This window comes from Balaenoptera physalus (genome assembly GCF_965194825.1).
Source record: "Balaenoptera physalus genome assembly, chromosome: 6".
Classification (NCBI taxonomy): domain Eukaryota; kingdom Metazoa; phylum Chordata; class Mammalia; order Artiodactyla; family Balaenopteridae; genus Balaenoptera; species Balaenoptera physalus.
In genome coordinates, this window is record NC_138885.1 from 77,833,987 (window position 1) to 77,861,360 (window position 27,374).

The 27,374-nt window shown below is 35.7% G+C and overlaps 1 protein-coding gene across 1 annotated transcript in view; it reads right to left on the reverse strand.

The window, feature by feature from the left end:
- LOC309663215 (uncharacterized protein) overlaps window positions 1-27,374 on the reverse strand; it is a 359,357-nt gene that overhangs the window by 23,973 nt on the left and 308,010 nt on the right. Inside the window, exon 4 of the mRNA XM_082466839.1 lies at window positions 25,172-25,340. Coding sequence (XP_082322965.1) covers window positions 25,172-25,340 — 169 coding nt within the window. The remainder of the gene's footprint in view (window positions 1-25,171; window positions 25,341-27,374) is intronic.

Consider the following 27,374-nt stretch of genomic DNA (forward strand, 5'->3'; position numbering starts at 1 on the left):
GAAGCTTTCATAAAACCCCAAAGAGAGTTTGAAAAACTTCCAGATTTGGGGATTTGGTGAACACATGGAGATTTGGGGAGAGTGGTGCCCCTGACAGGGCATGAAAGCTCTGAGTCCTTTCCCCATGCCTTGCCCTGTGCATCTCTTCCATCTGGCTATTCCTGAGTTATATCCTTTTATAATAAACTGGTAATCTAGTAAGTAAATATTGCTCTGAGCTCTGTGAGCTGCTCTAGCAAACTAATAGAACCCAAGGTGGGTTGGTCAGAAGCACAGGTGACAACCTGCACTTGCAACTGGCACCTGAAGGGAGGAGTAGTGGCAGTCCTGTATAATTGAGCCCTTAACCTGTGGAATCTGATGCTATCTCTTGGCAGATGACATCAGAACTGGAGTGAACTGTAGGATACCCAGCTGGTGTCAGAGAATTGCTTGTTGGATGTGCTGGAACCACCCCCCCTTTCCTCTCTACCCCTGCCCACGCCCATTGGCACTGGGTGCAGAATAGGAAGCCAAAATTGGTAATTTATATACCATGAACATATTTTATATAAAACTGTGTATAAAAATGGGAGGAAAGAAAAGTGAAATTTATTTTAAATATATAAATATATTTTTATTACACACTTTGGAAGGAAATATATTCAGATAATGCTGCCCTTGTTTTTATGTATTTGTTAGGAGGCTGTAGGTAGTACTAGTAATTTTCCTCTTCAATTGTCCCTCAAGGCCACTCTTGAGGTTAGCCATAACACCGACACACTAACATACCTCTCCACATCTGAGTATGCCAGCATATTTACAGAATTCTCTGTAAAGCAGGCTTGGATTTTTTTTTTTCTTCTCTAACAGATATTCATAGAGGGAACATCCCATGTGACTATAGATAAATGCTGAAAACGCAGTAGCAGTATAGCAGATGTAAGCATACCAATAGTTAAGCCCAATGTCTGTGCACCTTCTTTTGCATGGCCCTTTGTGATAATGGAATCTGCTTGTGTGCCCTACTTTGTGGCTTGATGATAAAAAAGCACTAGTTTATAATAGAAACTTGGATTATACGGTCACCTGAATTTCCATAATCAGATCTTTGTTGTTTAACTGGAAACAGAGGAAGAACATTCCTCAGAGGTGAAGCAGTATATTGTCAAAGAGGGTATCATTTTGCTCAAAACCAAAATCCAAACTGGATTTTAACTAGAGATGCTCTAAGGATCCTCACCCTTGAAGATCTGGAATCTTTAATGCTGGCACTAGTATTTGTGATTCCCAATCTGCTTCTCTCCATCCCCACTCCCAGAATATAATAAATTTTTAGTTTAAATTTTGGTAGAGATGTAGCTTCATATTCTTGGCCCTTCACATAATAATACTTCTTAGTCTAAGGGCTGGAGTTGTTCAACATATTTATTCTTACTTTCTTAATCCCACCACCCTTCAAATACAGCTCCCTTTTTCTGCTCCTCTTTAGAAAAATATTTTTTGAAATAGTTGTCTGCATTCACTGTTCCTGATACATCTTCTTCTATTTTCTCCTGAACTCAGTTTAACTGACAACAAAAAGAGTAAATTTAAGGATTAGGAATTAATTACACACACTCATCTGAAAAACTTTATATTGTTCAGGTATTAAAATACTTCAATGACTCCCATTAATTTTAAGATTAAAACCAAACTTTTAAAAATGACATTTCAATGCTCTTAAACTTTGCTGCCCAAAATATATATCAAAATCAATTTCTTCCCATTCTTTCAATTGTTCTATGAACTTGCTATAAACCACCTGCCATACATTTCGAATGCTAACCTTATTACATTCTCTGCCATCATGCTTAATTTCTATAATTCCTATCTCTCCCTAAAGTTACAATTTATATATTGCAATTTATAATAAGAAATATATCTTTGATCTTCATCCCCATTTTTTGCAGAGCTCCTAAATCCCTTGTATTTCCTAAGTGATAACAGCTATGAAGGTATCTTGATATTTATAACCCCTTTCAACCACACCTGAGTTTATGTTAATGAGGTGACTTTTGGTATGCACCTAAGGATAGGGGTTGGTTACAGTGATTAGAGGATTGGAATTTTCAGTTCCACTCTCTAATTTCTGAGGAGAGGAGACAGACTGAAGGTTGAATCAATCACTAGTGGCCAATGACTTAGTCAATCATGTCTGTGTAATGAATCCTCCATAAAAACCAAAAAAAATGGGGTTCTGAGAGCTTTTGGGTTGGTGAACAAGTGGAGATTTGGGGAGAGTGGCATATTCTGAGAGCATGGAAGCTCTGCGTCCCTCCCTTTATAATTTGTCCTGTGCATCTTTTCCATCTCTCTGTTGATTTGTATCTTTTAATATCATTTGTAATAAATCAGTAATTTAGTGAGTAATTTGCTTTCCTGAGTTTTTTGAGATGCTCTAGCAGATTAATCAAACCTAAGGAGGTGGTCATGAAACCAAGCAGAAACCTGTGGGGCTCCTGGACATGGAAGCCTTTCTGTGTTCTCTGTTTCTTGTTTGTAGGGAATAGACTCCAGTCTCCATGAACTTCCCTGAGTTCTGAAGGGCAGATTTGAACAGTTGCTAATCAGGGAAGGGAGGGATGCAGAGACAAGGGAGGAGCAGCCAAGAAACAACAGTGCAGCCTTGGGGCAGGGTCCTGGTTCCTCCTCAAGTGATGCCCGTAACAATATCTTTAAGCTCTTCTGCATAACTAAAACCCCTATCAAATGGAGGATGTTAGCATTCTTCATTCCAGAGAAAAGGTCACAGTTTGATAGCCTCAAGAATCAAAGAAGCTCATCAAGAGATGACCTGAGGACAGATTAAAGGAACCAGAAAAGCTCATCAGGAGACTACTTGAGACCAGATTAAAGAAGGAGTGCAGGCCCTGCCCACACCCTGATCCTTATAAGCAACCCCGCCCTTGAACCATTGCTATAAAACTCCTCATCACATCCTCCTGGATTGGGACCCACAGTTTTGAGAGGCATGAGCTCACTGTGTCCCTCTTTGCCTGGCAAAGAAATAAAGATATTTTTTTCCACTTCACCCAAAACTCTGTCTCTGAGATTTGATTAGGCACCATTGCACAGAGGTCGAGTTTTCAGCATCAGTCATGGGAACCTCTGATTTATAGCCAGTCAGAAACACATGGACTTGAGATTGATATTGTAAGCAGATAGGGTAGGGTAGGGGGTCCCCAGAGAAAGAGAACCAGGTATGGCTTTCTTGACAGAAGAGAAGCCATTTTTGGCCTAAGCCATTTTGTGATCTAAGCCTGCCTACAATGCTTGTCCTTGGACAGGTCTCAGTAATTAATGATCTTAAGAGAACAAAAGAATGCAGAAACAAACAACTGTTGTCATGCAAGAGAAGTAAAAATAGCAAAGATAATATATCAGTTGTAAAGACTCTCAGTTCTGTTTCAGTGGTAAAGATTAGCCTGAAGCACTCAACCACCAGATCAACTGGAACTTAAGGGATGATGATGTTGACCTTTTCTGACCCTCCTGACTTCAATCAACTAAAGCTTGGACTCTGTCCACAGCCCAGGTCCCTCCATGAATATGCATGTACCTTTAGCTTTAAACTTCTCCAATTTTGCTGTTCAGGGAGACACTGCTTTAGGAAAGATTCCCAGTGTTCTCCTTACTTACTTCAAGTAATACATCCTTCCTTATCCTGATCTTTGGCTTGGTTATGTCTTTTGGCTCAACACCCACCAAGAGGTAAACCCAGTTTTTGGGTAACAGTAACTGAAGTGGAAGACAGTCCTGTGGTACTGAGCGCTTAACCTCTGAAATATGATGCTATTTCCAGGTAGATAGTGTCCAAATTGAGTTGAATTGTAGGGCACCCAGCTGGTGATGGAGACTTGCTTGGTGGTGTGGGGAAAAAAACTCACACATTGGAATTGGAATCAGCATTGTTATATATCTAACTTAAAGCATATGTTTCCATAGAAGCCTGTAGTAGCCCTAACCCTGCATTAATTATAATTTCTTGTTTCCATTTTTATTTCTCTCCATAACAATAGCAACTATAATTATAAATAAAATCTTAAGTTGGGGTTCAATGTCAATCAATTTTCATTGCATGAACTAAGGAATACATTTGAGAGGAATTTGATTCTTTGATTCATCTCTTTAATTACACATTTGTTCATACTGGTTTCAGGTACTAGGATATATACTACATATAAGAAAACCAATACTGTAAAAATTAAATCTGTGTGTATTTTGAAATGCCACCTTCTACCTTGATGTGTGTGTTTGTGTTTGTGTGTGTGTGTGTGTGTGTGTGTGTGTGTGTGTGCACATGATTATATAGAATGTGGTGATCCTCAAGGCAGGGGAAAGCATTTTAAGTCTAGAGGAGGGGTAGGTGTCTTCTTCTTGATTCTACTGTATCTTTGTCTCTTGTCTTGGGGAATCTCTGTTTTCAAAACTGATTTGGAATCCAGTTAACATGAAAATCTGATATTCAAAATAGGGTTTTTCAATTGCAAAGTTCCAGGGGACATGCAAGTAAATACACATACATAGCTCCTGCACACCTCCCATAAAGAAGTTTATCTTAACAGTTTTGTTGTGGTCAGCTTTGCTTTTAGTAAGAAAATCAATAAAATCTACAAAAACAAAACTTACACACTAAACAAAAATGACAACAGTTAGCAAGCACTTAACTAGTAGCTAGGCTCTGTACTAAACACTCGACATTTATATTATTGTAAGAATAATTGAGATAGTAAATGTATTATTTATATTTAGTTTGAGGAAATTGAAGCTTTCAGGTTGAGAAACTTTCCACAGATCACTCTTTTAGAAGGTAGTGGAGTCAAGTTTCTAATTCAGGCAATTTACCTTCAGAGCCTGCAAAACTAGTAACTGTATTGTGTTCTCTCCTATTAGACAAGACAGAGCATAGTTTCAGGTACTAGGAACAAACCTGGGAAACCTTTATGAACAGTGAGTACTGAACAAGTGAAAGGGGAGGCATTTCCAACGGTGTTTCCAATTGAATGAGTGCCATACAACAAGTTTTACAGTTCATTAGACAATACATCCTAGCTGATTTAATTATCTCCTCCCTGATCATTTATTTTTTCCATCATGTTTTCACCAGAAGAGAATATATTTGATCTTGTATGAATAAACCATTTTATCAATAGGATGTACTACAGACAAAAGGTTTAGTTGATCTAGAAGTAGTGCATTTATTGGAATGTTACCTTTCATCCAAACTTGTCTTCAGTTAAGTACGTGTAAAACTGGATCTGCAGATACTCTTTGTCAGCATTTCATTTGTGAGTCAGTGAATCTATGGAAAACATTTATGAATTCAATGTTCAGTGTTTATGCATTCACTTAATTTTATATTTTACCCAATTTATCATGATATACTAAAGGAAACAGAAGAGTATTAGCTTCTGTTCCAGAGGAATTAGAAATGTTAATATATAATTATAATGCAGTGTGATGAGAACCATAAAAGAATAAACACAAATAGATGAGTAGCTAAAAACATCTGCTGGAGAACAGAAAGTAAGTCTAATTTTTTAACAAATAAATTGGCATCAATTTTCAATGAAATGCTACACACGTACAAGTTCCCCCACTACCTCTCATTCCACCTGGAATTCAACTGATAAATAAAATATCTGATAAATATAGGAAATGTTTAAGAACTACTGGACAAATATTGAGTTTATAAAGACAGCATTTCTTATTAATCCTGACTCATTTTCTCTCTCTTATAAATCCTAGTTAGCAAGATAAGTTACACTTAATTCTCTGTCTGTTCCTGAAATCTAGGTGGAAACGTGGACTGAAAAGGAAGTATTTATTTTGAGTATTTGGATGACTTCATTAGAATAAGAATCTGTTTTTTCGATGCACAACTTAGAAAAATAGGTGAATTTTTAAGTCCAAAGAGAAAGAACTTACTTTTTTAACTTTTTATTTTATATTGGAGTATAGTTGATTAACAATGTTGTGTTAGTTTCAGGTGTATAGTAAAGTGATTCAGTTTTTTTTAAGTGGCTGGTAATTTTGGTATCTCTATAGAATGACACAATCAAGATATTGTTTTGTTAAAGCTAAAAAATCATTTGGCAGAAGCCAAGAGAGGTAATTAGTGTAAGTTCTCTTTAAACTAACAAATTTATAGGGTAATGGTCTTTTTGTGAAAGAAGTTCCTTGCGTGATATCTGAAAGCATTTGACTGAAAATATGTACTATGCAATTTATCAATTTATGTTAATTTATTCAGCATATATCAAATATAGAGGTTGTTTCTGATTAGTTTGCATTATAATTACAACTTTTGATTTGTATAGACTTTAAAAGCCTTAAAAATAACTTTCTCATTAAACATTCTGATATACATGAAAAGAAATTGCAGTTTAAATTATTTTAATGCAGTTTGAAAAAATATAATAATATTTATATGAATATTACTAAATAGTGATTTAATACTACTTATTTGAAAGTATGTAAACTACAGTCTTACCATGAAATATTATCTTATTAAATTATGATAGACTAATAGTTTAAAGAATAAATCAATACTGTTTTTATTTTAAAATTTTGATCAGTTAGCAATGATGAAATATTTTTTTCCTTTTCATTGGTTATTTATTGCTCTTTCAAGAATTGTCTTTATATATTTTAAAAATTATTTTGTTGGGGTGACTGAAGGGTATTTAATTGATTTATCATGTCTCTTGTAATACTAAGATCATTAATGATACTTTTCTAGTATTTCTAGAAAGTATCTAGTAATGATACTTTTCTAGTATGTATCTTTCCATTTGCCACTTTACTATTTATCATTTACTGTTTTAATCATTTATATGGTGCTTAATCTAGAGATGTTTTCACTTTACATAGTTAACCCATCATTTTTTAGTTTGGAGTATTTTTTAATCCTTATAATTTCTTATTCTATATTTAGTTAAATTTTCACTAAAAGTGTCCTCTACCTTCAAATTTAATTTAGTTATATATATTTTTATTAAATATTTAATCTATTAGAATACTTTTAGTGTCTGGCATAGCAGGGACATCACTGTTTGGGTTTTCAAACTTTATTTTTCTATAATTTTGATATGTTACAAATATTTCTTCTATTGCTTCTGTTTTCTTCAATCTGCTATTCCTACATGAGATCTTCTTCTTATCATTTCCCATTGCTAATATGCCAACTGCTCTCTTGCTGCAAATCTGTTTATACACATGTTGACTTTTCCCACTGTTAGGAGGGTTAACTTCTAGAAAATCAAATCAGATCATTTAATTCCTCTGGGCAAAATGTAATAGCACCATTGGCTCTTCATTAGCCAAAGAATAAATATCCAAAGGGCTTATCTCTTAACATGGAATGTAAGGTCCTTCACAATATGATTATTCAATTACCTCTCTGGAGAATATTATTTCATTTTTGTACCCTATATAGCAAACATGATACATATAATATCATTCCAAAATGTGCAAATGCTACTCCATGTTTTTGGACATTGTCTTCCCCCTGCTTAAAATATCTACTACAACCCATTTACAGCTTTCTTTTCTGCTTGCAAAAGGCTACTCATCTTTCAAACCTGAATAAAATATCACCCCTTTTGTTAAAACCAATAGCGACATTCTTTTACCCTTAAGTAGTGCCTATTCCCTTTAAGATATCAACTAACTAATATTTGTTTAGCACACCATGCTATATGTGCAGCATTTTGCTAAAAGATATAAAAAACTGAAGGTAATTCTAATATATTGGCAATGGCATACATGGAGCATGACAATTTCCAAAATCAGTTGACCCTTACTTTCCTTATGAGGTATTCTTTTCAAAGTATAAGTGAACTTAATATATATCTGGCCTCCATTAAGTTGATTCACTTCTTTCATGAATGTAAATGTAGATACTGGCTAAGTTCACCAATTCTATAGAAAAAAGTTAGGTTGATATTAGCCTATGTTTAAAATCTAAGTTTCTCAGAAACAATGATTACAATTTCTCATTAAAATTCTATACCTCAAGAATGTACTTAGGCCCATGTTCCCACACAATCTCTCTTTATATGTTGATAGGCAGACCACATACTTATATGCTTATGTTCTTCATAATGTCTTATTTGCTGGATATTCTGGAGATACTTCAAATTCAACATACCCCAAATTGAATCTAGTCATTTTAAATCTCCAACTACTTCTTTTCTCTTTTGTGTTTGACATCATGAATAACAACATCATTTACCCTTAGACACCAAATCTTGAAACCTTGAAAGTTACTTATATTTGACCCATTTTCCCTCCCTCTCATCTTATACAACACAATCAAATAATCACCAAATCTTTACATTTTCTCCAGTAGTATCCTTCTAATTGTTTTCTCTGCTTTAAACCCTGCACCCTTACATAAATTTCCTCTGAGTAACCAGAATTGCTTTCCTAAATGACTAGCCCTACCAGTTCTTCTTAATCCTGTGGTGCTGTCAGGACTAGGTCTTTCCCATCTGGATACTCTCTATACTCAGAAGAACACCTGTAATATAGGAATAGTTTACAAGGGGCATTGGAGGTATACTTAGTATCAGAAAAGTATACTTTAGGAGTGTAATTGCATAAGACAAACATTTTATGAATATTAAGAACCAGCATGGACCGTGGGGAACCTCTGAAAAATCTTGGCTATTAAAAAAAATACAACTCACAGTAAGCAATTATCCAAAAATCTTCTCTCAGTGTTATGTTTGGTGAGGATTTCAAATCACATTCCCAGAGGTGGGACAAAGATGGTGGAGTAGGAAGATCCGGACCGCACCTCCTGCCCAAGACACACCAAAACTACAACTACATACAGAACAATTTTCTGAGAACAACCTGAAGTCTAGCAGAACAACTTTTCTAGAATTAAGAATATAAAGAGAAAAACATATTGAGATGGGTAGGAGGGGCAGAAACACAATCGAGTAAAGACCCACACCTCCAGCAGATAACCCATAAACAGGGGGGATATCACACATTTGGAGGTCCTACCTAAGGAGTGAGGGGATTGAGCACACATTGAGTACCCCAGACTTGGGGACTGGCACTGGAAAGATAAGCCCCCTTAACTGGTTTTGAAAACTAGTGGGGCTTATGACTGGGAGAGCTGGAGAGCTATAGGACCAGAGACAACTCTCTGAAAGGGCTTGCACACAAACTTACTATCCCGAGTTCCAGCACAGAGGAAGCAGAATGAAAAACACCTCATAATCTAGCTAGCCTGCAAAGACCACCCTAATATACCCGCCAGCCCAAGCTCTGGCTCCAGCCCCCACCCCAAGGTGATGGCCCCCAGCATACCCTGGAAGAGGTCCTGACCCACACCTGCTTCAGCTCCAGCCCTCCCACCAAAACCATTGAGCACACGTGGTGCATAGGTACAGTCCTATATAAGAATTCACCTTCAAGACTGAAGCTGTTTTGCCTAATTCATAGAAAAAAACACAGAAAGTCAAACAAAATGAGAAAACAGAGGAACCTGTTCCAAAGGAAACAACAAGATAAAACCCCATAAATAAAACCTTAATGAAATGGAGGTAAGTAATTAACCTGATAAAGAGTTCAAACCAACAGTCATAAAAACGCTTACTGAACTCAGGAGAAGAATGAAGGAACAGAATGAGAACATCAACAACAAATAGAAAATATAAGAAAGAACCAATCAGAGCTGAAGAATACAATAACTGAAATGAAAAATACACTAGAGTGAATCATTAGCAGATTAGATGATACAGAAGATCATATAAGCAACTTGGAATACAGAATAGTGGAAATCACCCAGTCAGAAGAGCAAAAAGAAAAAAGAATTTAAAAATTTTGAGAATAGTTTAAGGAACCTATGGGAAAACATCAAATGTATTAATATTCACATTATAGGGTCCCAAGAGGACAAGAGAGAGAGAAAGTAGAAAACATATTTGATGAAATAATAGTTGAAAACTTTCCTAATCTGTGGAAGAAAACAGATCCCCAGTCCAGGAAGCACAGAGAGTCCTATACAAGATAAAACCAAAGAGATCCACACAAAGACACATCATGTTTAAAGTGTTAGAAGTAAGGGATAAAGAGAGTATTTTAAAATGGCAAGAGAAAAACAAAAAGTCACATACAAGGGAACTCCCATAAGGCTATCAGCTGATTTTTCAGCAGAAACTCTGGCCTGAAGGGAATGGCAAAATATATTTGAAGTCCTGAAGGAAAAACCAAAGACACATGGAACACTGTCCATGTAGATCACATGCAAGGCCACAGAACAAGTCTCAAGGATACTCAGCAAGTTTATCATTCAGAATTGAAGGAGCTGTAAAGAGTTTCCCAGACAAGCAAAAACTAAAATACCTTATCACTAGTAAACCAGCCTTACAAGAAATGTTAAAGAAACTTGTCCAAGAGGAAATAAAAGACCACAACTAGAAATATGAAAATATATAAAAGAAAAAAAATCTCACTGCTAAAAGCAAATATATAGTAAAGGCATTGGATCAACCACTTAAAAAGATAATATGAAGGTAAAAAGACAAAAGTGACAAATTCAATTATAACTACATTAAGTAGTTAAGGGATCCACAAAAAAGATGCACAATATGACATCAAAAACAAAATGTGGAGGGTAGGGTAAAAAATGTAGAGCTTTAGAACAGGTTTAAGTGTAAATGACTATCAACTTAAAGCAAATCTATCTATCTATCTATCTATCTATCTATCTATCTATCTATCTATCTATCTATCTATCTATCTTTCTTTCTCATGGTAACCACAACCACAAATCAAAAACCTACCATACATACACAGAAAAACAAGGGAAAGTAACTCAAAACTAATGCTAAAGAAAATCATCAAACCACAAGGGAAGAGACTAAAAAAAGAAGAAAAAAGACCAAAGAACTACAGAAACGACCAGATAAAAAGTAACAAAATGGCACTGAGTACATACATATCAACAATAACTTTAAATGTAAATGGACTGAATGCCTCAATCAAAAGACATAGGGTGGATGAATGGGAAAAAAAGAAAACAAGACCCATTTTTATGCTGCCTACTTCAGAGCTAAAGACACACACAGACTGAAAGTGAAGGGATGCAAAACGATGTTCCATGCAAATGGAAACAAAAAAGAAAGATGAGATAGCAATACTCATATGAGACAAAATAGACTTTAAAATGGACACTATAACAAAAGACAAGGAAGGGCATTACATAACAATAAAAGTCAAATCAGGAAGAGGATAGAACATTCTTAAGCATATATGCACTTAACATAGGAGCATGTAAATATATAAAGGAAATATTAATAAAGGCAGAAATTGACAGTAATACAATAATAGTAGGGGACTTAATGCCCCACTTACATCAATGGATAGATCATCCAGACAGAAAATCAATAAAGAAACATTGGCTTTAAATACCATATTAGACCAAATGAACTTAACAGATATCTACAAAACATTTCATCCAAAAAGAGCAGAATATACATTCTTTTCAAGTGTACATGGAACATTCTCCACAACAAATCACACACTAGGCCCCAAAACAAGTCTCAGTAAATTTAAGAAGATTGAAATCATATCAAAGCATCTTTTCTGAGCACAATGGTATGAAACTAGAAATCAACTACAAGTAGAAAACTAGAAACAATACATTTGGAGACTAAACAACATACTACCCAAAAAATGGGTTAATGAAGAAATCAAAGAGGAAATAAAAAAACATACTGAGACAAATGAAAATAGAAACACAACTTTCTAAAATCTATGGGATGCAGCAAATGCAGTTCTAAGAGGGAAGGTTATAGAGATAAAGGCCTACCTCAAGAAACAAAAAAAATGTCAAATAAACAGCCTAACTTTATACCTAAAGGAATTAGAAAAATAACAAACAAAGCCCAAAGTTAGTAGAAGGAAAGAATTACTAAAGATCAGAGAGGGAATAAATGAAATAGAGACCCAAAAAACAAAGGAAAAGATCAATGGCACTAAGAGCTGTTTGTTTTAAAAGATAAACAAAATTAACAAACATTTAGCCAGACTCATCAAGAATAAAAGAGAGAGCACCCAAATATATAAAGTTAGAAATTAGAGAGGAGAAGTTACAACTGATATCACAGAATGCAAACAATCATAAGAGAATACTATCATGCTCCCTGACTTCAAACTATACTATCCATACAAAGCTATGGTAATCAAAACAGTATGATACTGGAACATAAAAATAGACACATAAATCAATGGAACAGAATAGAGAGTCCAGAAATAAACCCACTCATATATGGTAAATTAATCAATGACAAAGTAGGCAAGAACATACAGTGGGGAAAAGACCATTGCTTCAATAAGTGGTGTTGGGAAAACTGGACAGCTACATGTAAAAGAATGAAACTGGACCATTTTCCCACACCATATAGAAAAATAAACCTGAAGTGGATAAATACATCAATGTAAGACCTGAAGCCATAAAACTTTCAGAAATAAACAAAAAACACAGGTTTTACACTCTTTGACATTGATGATAGCAAAATTTTTTTGGATCCCTCTTCTTGGGCAAAGACAACAAAAGCAAAAATAAACAAATGGGACCACATCAAATGAAAAAGCTTTGGGATGGCAAAGGAAACCATCAACAAAATGAAAAGGCATTCTACTGAAGAGGAGAAGATATTTGCAAATGATATTTTTGATAAGAGGTTAATACTCAAAATATATAAATAACTCATATAACTCAATATGAAAACAACAAATAATCTGATTTAAAAATGGGCTGAGGACCTGAATAGGCATTTGCCAAAGAAGATATACAGATGGCCAACAAACACATGAAAAGATCTTCAACATCACTAATCATCAGCGAAGTGCAAATCATATATTACCTTACACCTGCCAGAATTATCATCATCAAGACAACTAAAAAGTGTTTGTGAGGATGTGGAGAAAGGGGAAACTTCCTGTTGTTGGGAATGTAAATGGGTGCAGCTTCTGGAAAACACTATGGGGGTTCCTCAAAAAGTTCAAAATAGAACTACCATATGATCCAGCAATTCCACTTCTGGGTATTTATCCAAAGAAGATGAAACACTAATGTGAAAAGATATATTCACCCTTACGTTCATTGAAGGATTATTTACAACAGCCAAGATATGGAAACCACCTAAATATCCATTGATAAATAAATGGATAAAGAAGAAGTGGGGTGTGTGTGTGTGTGTGTGTGTGTGTGTGTGTGTGTGTGTACTCAGCCATAAAAAAGCATGAAACGTTGTCATTTGCAACAATGGGTGGACCTAGAGGGTATTGTGCTAAGTGAAATAAAGACAAATACATACAAAAAAAGACAAATACTATGTTTTCACTTATATGTGTAACCTAAAAATACAACCAATGAACAAATATAACAAAACAGAAATAGACTTATAGATACTAAGAACAAACTAGTGTTTGCCAAAGGAGAGCGGTTTATGGGGATGGTCAAAATAGGTTAAGGGGATTAAGAGATACAAACTACTAGTTATAAAATAAGTCACAGGTAAGTCATTTTCAGCCCAGGGAATATAGTCAATAATATTGTAATAACTCTGTATAATCCATATTAAAATATTGAATCACTATATTGTGCAATTAAAACCAATATTATATTGCAAGTGAACTATACTTCAAGAAAAGTAGAATTATTTTCCCACCCAGTTGCCAAGGCTATAATAATTGCATATTTGTTATCAAAGAAACATTTTCTCTTTTTAATTCTAAATTCAAATTAGTTTTTGTTCAGTAATGCTATCATCTTTTGTCAAATATGGCATGATTTAACATACCCTCTCCCCACTAACTTTAAATTGGTTGCTAAAGCAATACAATAGTTTGTATGGTGGATTTTTAAATTTATAGCTCATTAATATATTCTATTTATATAGCTATTGTTAGAAAGAATACATTTAAAATTTTTGATAGCTTTTTCAATTTTTTTTACTTTCTTATATTTTATTTTATTTGTGCCATTTAGACATATTCATAGGCAAATCCCAGAAAATATTAAGTTAAATTTGAAGTCTCAGTGGGAAAAGCATTTTAAAATGCTACTTGAGGAATTAAGTCAGATACCCTTTGTTTCTCTCTCTAGTTCTTTTATGTTTAAAAATATGAGACTAACGAATGAATAAAAACTGTAGTTTAGTTTATGATTCCCAGACACTCATTGTGACTTCCTTCATCTTTCTTTGATCCTTAAGAATGGCAAATTTATTTAAATTGCTCTTTTTTAAACTCATTTTATCCATTTGACACATCCCTTCTTCTTTGATATACCGACCTTGTTTATATCCTTAAATATCTTCTAAAATGAACAAGATCAAGCTTGCAGTATTGTGTTTAGATTGTAATTATGAATACCTGCAATTTTAGGATCTGTGTTATAAACATAATTAAATTACTTGAAAACTTCTCTTTAGCTTCATGTTATGACTTGCATTTGCTTTCCTTTTCCGATTTAATGGATTATTGGACAGAAAACCACAATCCTAGAAAAAAAAATAAACTAAGCCAAAGTTCAGGGCTTATGATGAACTGATGTTTTTCTTTTTCCAAACTACCTTATTTTGCTATGATGATGTATCCTAAAGAAGCAAAGCTGCCTTGTCAATAAGAAAATTCTTAATAGGCTGACCTTTAGTTTGTGGAGGGCCAGAACTGAAATTCAACAGGTTACTTTTCATTAGTTAAGATGTCATTTTAAAAAAATTGTGAAACAAACTCATGATTCTGGTAGATGTTTTGTTCAGTCGAATTTAGGAAAACCTGACAGGAGGCAATGCTGTCAAATTTTAATGGCTTCTTGAGCCTGAGTGACAACACGACGTTTCATTATAAGTAGGTCAAAGTTAGGTTGTCACTCAGTGGCAACACAAATAGACACCACAATCCCTAGCACATATATCAGAATGAAATCAGCAAAACTAAGAAAAAAGAATTAATGTTATAGATTTATTTCTGCTTCCTGTCAATAATTTATAAAATTGTCAGAAGTAGAGTGCTGTAAACTAAAAAAAGTATATAGCAAGATATAAAGATATTCATAATTTATGTATTTCTGTAAATGCTATTTTAAAAAAATGATTAAATTGACAAACTCAGAAAATGTAGAGATTATTTTGTTTCTCAACTGTGGGAGAGATCTTAATAAGTTTACAGTTAGCAGTAAATTTTATTATATTATTAATATATTTTTTAAAAATTCCATCTTCTCCAGTTATTTGGTCAGAATCAGAAAAACGAATATATTTATTAATATTTTATGAAGAAAGAAAGTTTACAATTTTGGAATTTGGAATTGTTGATGAACAAAGGCTAGTTTTTACTGCTACAGTAGTTTGTATCGTTATAGTAGTTTGTATTGCTATAGCAGATATATTTTTCTCCTGAATACCCACTTTTCTGCCACCTCCTCGCCAAATTTCTCTTTGACTTAAGACCAAGAAGGAATAGTTAAATTCGTCTTTATCTTACTGTTACTCAAAATTATCCCTCAAGCTCATTCTTATTCAGCTTTGTTTTTTCCCAAGCAATATTTTTCGTAATGACAATATTTGATATCAAGTAACAAAAATAGACAGCTGTAAGCAAATGCATGTATACATACATGAATATATACACATAAATTATATATAACTATATGTAATAGTCCAAGAAAGCCAAAATAAAAATAAAATCAACATAGACTCCACTCAGTTTTTAATTTTGCACCTGTAGTTACATTGCTTTATTTTCAGCTTCTTCTCGTGGTTTTCTTTTAATTAAAAAAAAAACAAAGTATATGTATTTTATATTCTCTGAGGAAAATAGAGAGATTGAGAAAAAGTAATCATCCACAATCAAACCACTGTAAAGATTTTGCTGCCTTTCTGTCCAGTATTTATCATACCCTTTCATTGCAATCTTTGAAAATTCCTTTGGTGTCAATTTGCTCACAACTGAGTGGCAACCTCATGGGTAAATTCAGCTTTCCGTAACAATTCATAGAGTTGAATTTGCTTTGTTTGGGCTTGCGATGTCCTACAGACCAAACAATATTGAGAAATGAAATATTCTAATTGCATTGGTTTTGGATGTGTGCTAATGATGTATCTCCATTGATTTTACTTCTGCTTCAGGTTGACACCAGCTGTGCTTAATTGATAGACATCTAGTGCATTATTTGGGTACACTATAAAAGAGATGCTTACCCCAAATAAAATGTTTAGGTGTTTCCTAAGAGTAATCCTAACATCTGGTCATTCCTAAGCCAGAAGGAGGTGTACTTCCAATTCTAATTACAGAAGTTCAATGACTTCTATTGTTTCACCACCATAAACATAGCTATATCCAATTTATCTTCCCTCCCCGTTTTTTTTTTTTTTTATAGACTTTTACTTTTTTTTTTTTAAGTATTTGTTTATTTATTTATTTATGGCTGTGTTGGGTCTTCGTTTCTGTGCGAGGGCTTTCTCTAATTGTGGCAAGCGGGGACCACTCTTCATCGCGGTGCACGGGCCTCTCACTATCGCGGCCTCTCTTGTTGAGGAGCACAGGCTCCAGATGCGCAGGCTCAGTAATTGTGGCTCACGGGCCCAGCTGCTCCGCGGCACGTGGGATCTTCCCAGACCAGGGCTCGAACCCGTGTCCCCTGCATTGGCAGGCAGACTCTCAACCACTGCGCCACCAGGGAAGCCCCCCCTCCCCGTTTTTTTGCTACTCTATGTCAACACAGATTGTGACCTAGAGTCGGTGGCAGTAGAATGTAACATGCTCTTTTATTGAAAAATGATCTCGTTTGTTTATGTTATATCCAACTAAATGGAATAATTCCTAATTATTTCTTAATGTCAATAAATGAGTAAAAGAGCCCAGTGGTTCAGTTAGGAACATACATATCTTAAAAGAGGAAAACAGACTCTACCTCATAGATGGTTAGAACAGCATGTCTGTACAAAGAGGGAAGGGATTGCTGGCTGCCCTCTTTAAAGACAACCTGCCTTTTGTTCTTTTAAAACACCAATGTGCCATGAATAGTTGTAAGTGCTTTATAAATATTGATTAATTTAATCTTTCTGAATATACTGTGGTAATTATTATTATCATGAATCAAGAATATATACATATACAATAAAATGGAAATAATGTTTAATTATATTTATCAGCTACTTTTCCAGCTTCTTCCCTTTTGGAATTGATTTTCTATATAACCCCAGGACCATCAAAACATCAGTATTGGCTATTAGAGAGAAAGAGAGGGAACAATAGGCATTTTTTTCTCTTAGGCTTAATAGCAAAGAGTAATGAAAGGGAAAATACATGGAGTCACTGGCTTTTGAGATTTTATCTAAAACACTCCACCATATTTTATTTATGTCACAATATTGACAATTAGACTTTGGATTTATTTTGTTTTCGTCTAACTGAGCCTTTTTAAGTCATTTCAGGTCAAGTCAGAGAGAGTATAACATCATTCCAACATCACAGCTATATGATGTGGCTGTGTGTATGAGGATGTGTGTGCATGCGTGTGTGTGTGTAAATGTGCTTTCAGCCTCTGGTGCTATAGCCTCTGGAAGCAGTAATAATACATAGACAAAGGTAATCTAGAAAGGTACTATGTTTCCACAACTTCTTATATTGAAAAAAAAGGAATTTTTGAATTTTGTAGTGTATTGTAGACTAATTCACATAGTTTCGGGATTGATGGACAATACCCCAACACGCACACATACATACATACATACACACACACATGCAAACACACACATACCTGCTGGGTTATTTCCTAGGAAGGGTAATTAAACATATTTTCTCATATTTAAAACATACTAGACCTATATTGAAGTCAGCAAAGAAAATGTTTGCAAACTGATATACAAAGTTTTACCAACTATCCACCAGAGTTTTATTAGAATTTTGGACACCTAAATTTAATACATAACATGTATTTGGAGAATAACCACAATGGTTTGGAAGAAGATTCAAAAAAATAAACTTAATAGAAATGATTTCTTTTAGCCTCAAGAATATAGGGCTTTGAAGTTTAATAATAGTTTTATATTGTAAAAACCCAAGTGTTTTTTGAAACATAATAGCAATAGATATTAATTGCCATAGGCACTTCAAAAACTTCTTTGTCCACATGCTGTCTATTGTTTTTTGTATCATCCAATATAGTTCAGTTTATTAAGTAACATTTTTTTAATTGTATAGAATAAAAATTTCTTAGATTCAGACAACTCTCATCATAAAAACCTGACGATAACACCCAAAGTGGGTTAGTCTCTGACTGCAAAGAAGGTCCTACGTATATTTAAATTTGAGGAACTATCTTCTTTACTAAGTAAATCAATTTAATAATACAATATGCTACAGTGGTAATCAGGACCTTCTCCTGCCCAGGGAAATGGATTTGCCTTTGTGATGGTTAATTTTATGTGTCAACTTGTCTGGGCTACGATACCCGTATGTTTGATCAAACACCAGCCTAGATTTTGCTGTGAAAGCATTTTTAAAAACATGATTAACATTTAAATTGGTAGACTTTGAGTATAGCAGATTTCCTTCCATAATGTGGGTGGGTCTCATCAGATCAGTTGAGGGCCTTAAGAGAAAAGACTAAGGTCCCTGGAGGAAGAAGGAATTCTGCTCCAGGCTGTTTTTTAGACTCAAGACTGCACCATCAACTTATCCTTGGGTCTACAGCCTAGCAGCTTGTTCTGAGGATTTTGAAGCTGCCAGCCCATTCAATCATGTAAGCCAATTCCATAAGATAAATCTTTCTCCATTTAAATGTATATCACATTTGTTCTGTTCCTCATGAGGACCCTGACTAATATGATCTTTATATTGCTAAAACACATATATGGATGCTCAGACTCAGGGAATAGGGGTTGATACTTCTGATGGGACCTTCAGGAAATATTTTTACATAGTTACCTAAATTGTAGGTGAGCACATTTTTAGTGCTGCCATGCTACATTCTGGGGAAAAAAAAATTATATAAAGCTCTCTGAACTCCAATTTTATCAAGTGCAAAATAACTGAGTTAGAAGGCTCCAAAATGAAGTAAGGGGCAAAGACTCTAAAACTTCTGTTTTTCCACTAAAGAATCAGTAAAATAAAATTATTTCAAATTATATTTTACATAGAAAATATAATTTAAAATTAATAGATATAAATAATTTATAAAGTTTTACCATATATTAATATACAAAACAAACTATCTTCATAACTCTCTTTTTGTTTGGTCAGTATGGGATCATAAAATTTATGGTAGCAGGAGCCTGACAGAATAAAAAGTAACTGTTTAGATATTGAAATATGAAAAGAAAGAAAAATACAATGACAGTACATAAATGTTTTTCACAAAAACTAGCAGTGATGGAAACAGCTAAAATGTACATTTCTGATTTCAGTGAAACATGTATTTTTTTTTAAGGTTTAGGTACAGTTTTGCATGTCATTTGGCTAGTAGATTAGTTCTTACTATAACTATAATTCAGAGGTATTATAGTATAATAGTCTTCAAAAAAATGGATAAATCCTGGTTTCTATCATTTTTTAGTTTTCAAGTCAAAGGTGTTGCAATTTTTGACAAAAATATGAAGGCTGGGATTTTCCATTCTAGAAAACACATACTCCTCTCTTCCCCTTTGATCTTGCTGCTTAAAAGGTATAGTTGTGCAATCATTTCAAGAAGGATACAAATCTTCCATAAATTGTAACTGAATTTTTCTTTTATAGAGTGGTAAGAAACAAACAAATTTTTATATAATGTTAAAATTAAATCCTCAAATATTTCTCTGGAACATTTAATTTTCTCATCTTAATGTTGTGTAGACTTTTATTTTGAGCTGTGAATGACAATGAGAGATGGCTTGTCACAATCAGTTCTCTACTGCATCCGAAATATAAAATAAAATTACCTACAAAAATTACATTTAATGAAATATTCAGGAAAAGCAAGATAGGTTTTATTAGTTGTTTCTCAGTTGATGTTCCTTTATGAAATACTCCAATTCATAGATTCTTGTAGTTGTGGAATAAACAAAATTAAAATATAACAAGAAATGGACTTTCTAATTCCTTTCAATGTCAAAGTAAGTTAACCTCTCTATCTGTACCTGTACTACTTTTATATTATTAAATTTTTTTTTGTTTAATTTTTACTGTGTTAGCTGTATTAGATTTCAAACTTGTCCCACTGTTAGTTCAAATTCTCCTTATCAAAAATATTTGTATATTTTATATGCAGTATGGATAGATTCAGCTCATCATTTCTATCTCTGGATATCATTTGAATTATTGTGTTTGCATCCCTTCTAGAATCTTGTCATCAGAAAATGTGATAACCATTACCTCTAAGGTTTTTCCAACATACTGATAATACAAATAATGTGCTCTGTGATATATTTTTAAAGACATGCCTTCACACAAGTCGTCATCAGCTATTAAAACTTTAGAATTTGCATGACTGTTTTCATTGAGCCCATATATTGCAATTTCTTCGTGGATAGTGTTGAAAAATTAAACACCATGTTTTTAACATTCCCTGCTCACCAGGCATGATAATTTGTTTTCAAAGAAACTATTATTATATTTTTTCCTTCATAATGCTTCCAAGGGTTCCACATTACTATTTTTATCAAGACCACATGCTAGAGTTTGGAACATTTAATTTTTTATGTCTTTATAAATTTTGGAAGCATTTGGCCACTGTGATCTTCAAGGCTTCTTCTTTTTTTCCTCCCAAAATTATACCATATTAAGCTTCACACACATTTCTTATAAATAACAACCTTGGCAAGGAAGTTAGGGTTATTTTGGGAACTCAAGGTTTCCTGCTTCTGTCCCCTTGCATATCCACAGACCAATGAGAAATAACAAGATCAACTATGCCACTGTAATAGGAATTAAAAGTGAATTCCTTCTAGCCTACATATGTGGTTCCCACAGTACAGGCTCCTCACCTGTCCCTAGCAGGTCATCATTCAAAAATTGACAACATCAAAAACCGCATGGGCACAATACTAATATTTAACTTTGGAAACTTGATTCTCATTATTTCTAGACATAAGCAAACTAAGATCTCCTCATTTCTATCATACTCTTTAGAGTAATCAACGTTCTGTGTTAATTTTTTACACGTTTATTTCCTACGGTAAGTCAAAAGCCCTTTGAGGGCTGAAATAATGACTCATTCATCTTTATTCTGAACACAGTAGTAGAAAAAAAAAATAGTTGCTCTCACTTTATTGTTAACTTATATTTTTTGTCTCTATCATCCAAATAAACTGAATTATTTCCAAGTTAATAGCTGTCTTCTTAACAAAAAGCCTAATATCATACGTCACAAATTCTCACATTCACAAACTCTCTAACATTAACATTAAGTTACCTGCCAGAATGAGCAGCCTAATAAATTTATTTTTCTTAAAGTAATTTTATGGTTGACACTTTTTGAAAGTCAATGACCATTGTTTTTTATATAGTTTATGTGGTTACCTACTTTCTCTTATAATTTCATAAATGTATTTTTTAAATTCCAGGACATCTGAGAACATCCACATAGACACATAAAGTGACCTAAATATTTTCTTCCTTACTATATTATTGTAATTATTTGCAGTTGCATACTGAGCAGGAATTATTTTAGAGATCCTGACTGCTCTGTTTAAAAGACTGCAGCACATTTTCAGTGGTTTAACAATATTAATATCTGTCATTATGATATATTTAACTTTTGTATATTTGAGGCTTCTATGATTCATTTATTCACAGTTTATAATAAGAAATGTATTGGCTTACTTGAACATGTATGATGGTAGAATATCTTAAAGAATTAATCAGTGATACCTACCACCTTTTTATTGATCTTGATATTAAGTGCTTACTAGTTGGAGGCATCTATTGTTATAAGGTTGTTTAGGATTATTATTGAGGAAAGGTATAGAGAAAATAATTCAGTGTTTAGTTTTTATTTTATTATTTGCTTTTGCAATATACTTTGTTAAGAAGGTAAATTAGATGCATTATATTAAATATTTTAGAAACTTCATAATAATCATATATATATATGAAATATATACACACACACACACACACACACACACACATACTCTTGGAGGAAATAGTGCTTAAACTGAGACACTAGGGTAAAAAGGAATTAGTCATATCAAGAACTGGCCCAAGACTGTTCTAACAGAGGAACTAGTAAGTACAAGGTTCCTGTGGTGAGAAATAACTGTCTGAGGGATACTCTACAAGGCCCTGAACAAGAAAGGAGTAAAGTAGACAAGAAAGGCTAGCTTCTGAACTCACAGAGTTGAAATCTACTGGTTGTGACAGACATTAGACAATTCATTATACAATTAGTATTTTAATTACACTTATAAGATAATTAGGTGCTGTGAGAGATCATATTGTTTGGTAGTACCTGACAGTCTGAGGAAGGAACAAGTGATGAGGAACATCAGATGCAACTTCAGAAGCTGAAGGGCTCTAGATGAGAGTGTTCATGAATTCCAAAGATTTTAAGTAAATCATTTGGCAGCAAAATTTTATCTGAAATGATATAAACTATTCATAGCCTTTATTCATCTCACTTAGTATGAATATTTACACATATTACTGAAAAAAGTTACCATTTTGAGTGTGTATGTTGATTCAGACTCTGCTGGAAGTGTTACATAAAGTCTAGAGGCTCCTGAATTCAAAAGAAACACATATAGCTTTGAGGTCTTCAGATAATAAGATGTAAACTTCTATTTTCAGGTTTTCCTGAAAGAGCCACTTAATGATATGCTAAGACTGAACCAGGAAGAAAAATGTTGCATATATGAAACAATGAAAGAATAGTCAAAACAATCATGAAAAAGAACAATAAAGTTGAAGGACTCACCCTTCCCCATTTCAAAATCACTACAAAGATGCAATCAGCAAGATAATGTGGTACTGGCATAGGATAGAAATAAAGATCAATGAAAAAGCATTGAGAGTCCAGAAACACACCATTACATTTATAGTCAATTGCTTTTGACAAGGATTCTACAACAAATGAGGGAAAAATCACTCTTTGTTTCCTGACAAATAATGTTAGGACAAGGGGATGTCAATATGCAAAGGAATACAGTTGACCCTTCCATTACACCATACATGAAAACTAAGCTACAATGATGGATGATAGAGCAAAATATAAGAGCAAGAGCTATAAAACTCTTAGAAGAAAACACAGGAGTAAATATCTGTGACATTTATTAGGCAAGCCTTCTTAGATATGACATCAAAGGCAAAAACAATAAAAGAAATAAAAAGATAAATTAAACTTCATCAAACTGAAAATTTTTGTGCTTCAAAGGGCACCATCAAGAAAGTGAAAAGATAGCCTAAAAAACAGTACTATTTGCAAAACATATCTGATGAGGAACTTGTATCTAGAATATATGAAGAACTCTTACAACTTCATAATATAAATGTAAGCAGCCTAATTTTTTAAAAAGTGGGCAAACTAGGCATTTCTCCATAGAAGGTATATAACCAGTAAGCACCTGAAAATGTGTTCAACCTAATTATCTACTAGGGGAATGCCAGTCAAAACCATAATTAGACAACAATTCACACCGGTTCGAATGACCATAATCAAAAAGACTAAAATGACAACAAATATTGGCAAAAACGTGGAGAGACTGGAAACCCCATTCATTGCTTGTGGGAATGTAAAATGACATAGTCACTTCGGGAAAATGTTTGGTGGTTCCTCAAAAAGTTAAACATATAATTATCACATGACCTAGAAATTCTGCTCCTAAATAAATAACAAAAGAATTGAAAATATTATTCCAACTATACTAATTATCATTTTAAATGTGAACTGAGTGAACACATCAATTAAAAGACAAAAATTGTCAGAGTAGATAAAAAATCAAGACCCAACTATATGTGTCCACAAACTCAGTTTCAATATAAAGACTCAACATAAGTTAAAAAATGGGAGAAGATAATACATGATAACACTAATCAAAATAAGGCTGGAGTAGTTATGTTGATTTCAGACAAAGCAGAAGGGGACAGTTATGAGGGAGAACAAAGGTTGTTAAGTAAACACAAATGAGTTAATTCTCCAACAAGACATAACAATCATAACTGTGTAGGCATCTAACAGAGTGTTGAAATACATGAAGAAAAACTGATGAACAGAAAGGAGAAACAGATAAATCTAATAATTGGAGACTTTAATGCCTTTGTCAGTACTTCTCAAAACCATCAAAATCATCAAAAACAAGACAAGTCAGAGAAACATTCACAATCAAAAGTTGCCTAAGTATGACTAACTCTAATGTGGTAGACTGGATGGGATCCTGGAACACAAAAATGACATTAGATAGGCCCTGTGAGGCACTGGGCATCCTGATTGCAGAGGAGAAGGTGAGAAATGAGCTGTCGACTGGAGCAGTGAGCAGCCTTGCTGAGCATCAGACGAGTGACCTAATAGAGCCAATCTGCAAGGACTGGAAAGGAAGGGCCAGATACAGCAACTTATTCATGGCTATAAAAGGGAGAGCTTGACAGGCCCATACCACTGGACCTCTAGAGACTTTCCTGAGTGAATTACAACAGGAGAAAAATCAGACTTCTATGCAGTGGATGCTTGATGCATTTTTAGAAGCCTAAGTCATGTGGCTGACAGGGTCTTGGTGCTCTGGCTGGGTGTCAGGCCTGAGCCTCTGAGGTGGGAGAGCTGAGTTAAGGACATTGGTCCACCAGAGACCTCCTGGCGCCTCATAATATCAATGGGTGAGAGCTCTCCCAGAGATCTCCATCTCAACGTTAAGACCCAGCTCCACTCAATGACCAGCAACCTCCAGTGTTGGACATCCCATGCCAAACAGCTAGCAAGACAAGAACACAACACCACCCATTAGCAGAGAGGCTGCCTAAAATCATATTAAGTTCACAGACATGCCAAAGCACACCACCGGATGTGGTCCTGCCCACCAGAAAGACAAGATCCGGCCTCATCCACCAGAAAACAGACACCAGTCCCCTCCAACAGGAAGCCTACACAACCCACTGAACCAATCTTACTCACTGGAGGCAGACACCAAAAACAACAAGAACTACAAACCTGAGTGTGGATGCAGCGTCTCTGTGTGCAGCTTGCCTCCGCCATTTTGAATCTGCACTCGGCCGAGGAGCTGAGGTGTCTGGAGCAGCCATTTCACTGGAGGAACTGTGGCCTGCAGGGCCAGCCGGGTGCAAGGCCTCTGCGTGTGGCATCCTGTCAGCAAGTGAAACTAGAGGAAGCACAAAGAAAAAGAGAGGAAAAAAAAAAGAGTTTGCAAGAGGGTTTCATTATTAAAAGTTTTTAAAGTAGGGGGGTTAGGAGAAGATGGCAGAAGAGTAAGACGCAGAGATCACCTTCCTCCCCACAGAAACATCAGAAATACATCTACACGTGGAACTGCTCCTATAGAACACCCACTGAACGCTGGCAGAAGACGTCAGACCTCCCAAAAGGCAAGAAACTCCCCCCGTACTTGGGTAGGGCAAAAGAAAAAAGAAACAACAGAGACAAAAGAATAGGGATGGGACCTGCACCAGTGAGAGGAAGCCGTGAAGGAGGAAAGGTTTCCACACACTAGGAAGCCCCTTCGCGGGCGGAGACTGCGGGTGGCAGAGGGGGGAAGCTCCGGAGCCACGGAGGAGAGCACAGCCACAGGGGTGCGGAGGGCAAAGCGGAGAGATTCCCGCACAGAGGCTTGGCGCCGAGCAGCACTCACCAGCCCGAGAGGCTTGTCTGCTCACCCGCCGGGGCGGGCGGGGCTGGGAGCTGAGGTTCGGGCTTCGGTCGGATCGCAGGGAGAGGACTGGGCTGGCGTGAACACAGCCTGAAGGGGTTAGTGCACCACAGCTGGCCGGGAGGGAGTCCGGGAAAAAGTCTGGAGCTGCCGAAGAGGCAAGAGACTTTTTCTTGCCTCTTTGTTTCCTCGTGCGCGAGGAGAGGGGATTAAGAGCGCCGCCTAAAAGAACTCCAGAGACGGGCATGAGCCGCGGCTCTCAGCGCAGACCCCAGAGGCGAGCATGAAATGCTAAGGCTGCTGGGGCCGGCACCAAGAAGCCTGTGTGCAAGCACAGGTCACTATCCACACCTCCCCTTGGGAGCCTGTGCAGCCCACCACTGCCAGGGTCCCGTGAGCCAGGGACAACTTCCCCGGGAGAACGCAGGGCGCGCCTCAGGCTGGTGCAACGTCACGCCGGCCGCTGCTGACGCAGGCTCGCCCCGCCTCCTCCGTACCCCTCCCTCCCCCACCGCCTGAGTGAGCCAGAGCCACCGAAGCAGCTGCTCCTTTAACCCTGTCCTGTGTGAGCGAAGAACAGACGCCCTCAGGCGACCTACACGCAGAGGCCGGTCCAAACCCAAAGCTGAAACCAGGGAGCTGTGGGAACAAAGAAGAGAAAGAGAAATTTCTCCCAGCAGCCTCAGAAGCAGCGGATTAAAGCTCCACAAACAGCTTGATGTACCTGCATCTGTGGAATACCTGAACAGACAACAAATCATCCCAAATTGAGGAGGTGAACTTTGGGAGCAAGATATATTATTTTTTCCCCTTTTCCTCTTTTTGTGAGTGTGTATGTGTATGCTTCTAAGTGAGATTTTGTCTGTATAGCTTTGCTTTCACCATTTCTCCTAGGGTTCTGTCCGTCCGTTTTTTTTTTTTACTTAAAAAAAATTTTTTTTTCTTAATAATTAATTTTTATTTTAATAACTTTATTTTATTTTATCTTACTTTATTTTATTTTATTTATCTTCTTTCTTTCTTTCTTTCTATTTTTTCTCCCTTTTATTCTGAGCCATGTGGATGAAAGGCTCTTGGTGCTCCAGCCAGGCATCAGGGCTGTGCCTCTGAGGTGGGAGAGCCAACTTCAGGACACTGGTCCACAAGAGACCTCCCAGCTCCACGTAATATCAAACAGCAAAAATCTCCCAGAGATCTCCATCTCAACACCAAGACCCAGCTTCACTCAACAACCAGCAAGCTATAGTGCTGGACACCCTATGCCAAACAACTAGCAAGACAGGAAAACAGCCCCATCCATTAGCAGAGAGGCTGCCTAAAATCATAGTAAGGCCACAGACACCCCAAAACACACCACCAGACGTGGACCTGCCCACCAGAAAGACAAGATCCAGCCTCATCCACCAGAACACAGGCACTAGTCCCCTCCACCAGGAAGCCTACACAACCCACTGAATCAACCTTAGCCACTGGGGACAGATACCAAAAACAACGGGAACTACGAACCTGCAGCCTGTGAAAAGGAGACCC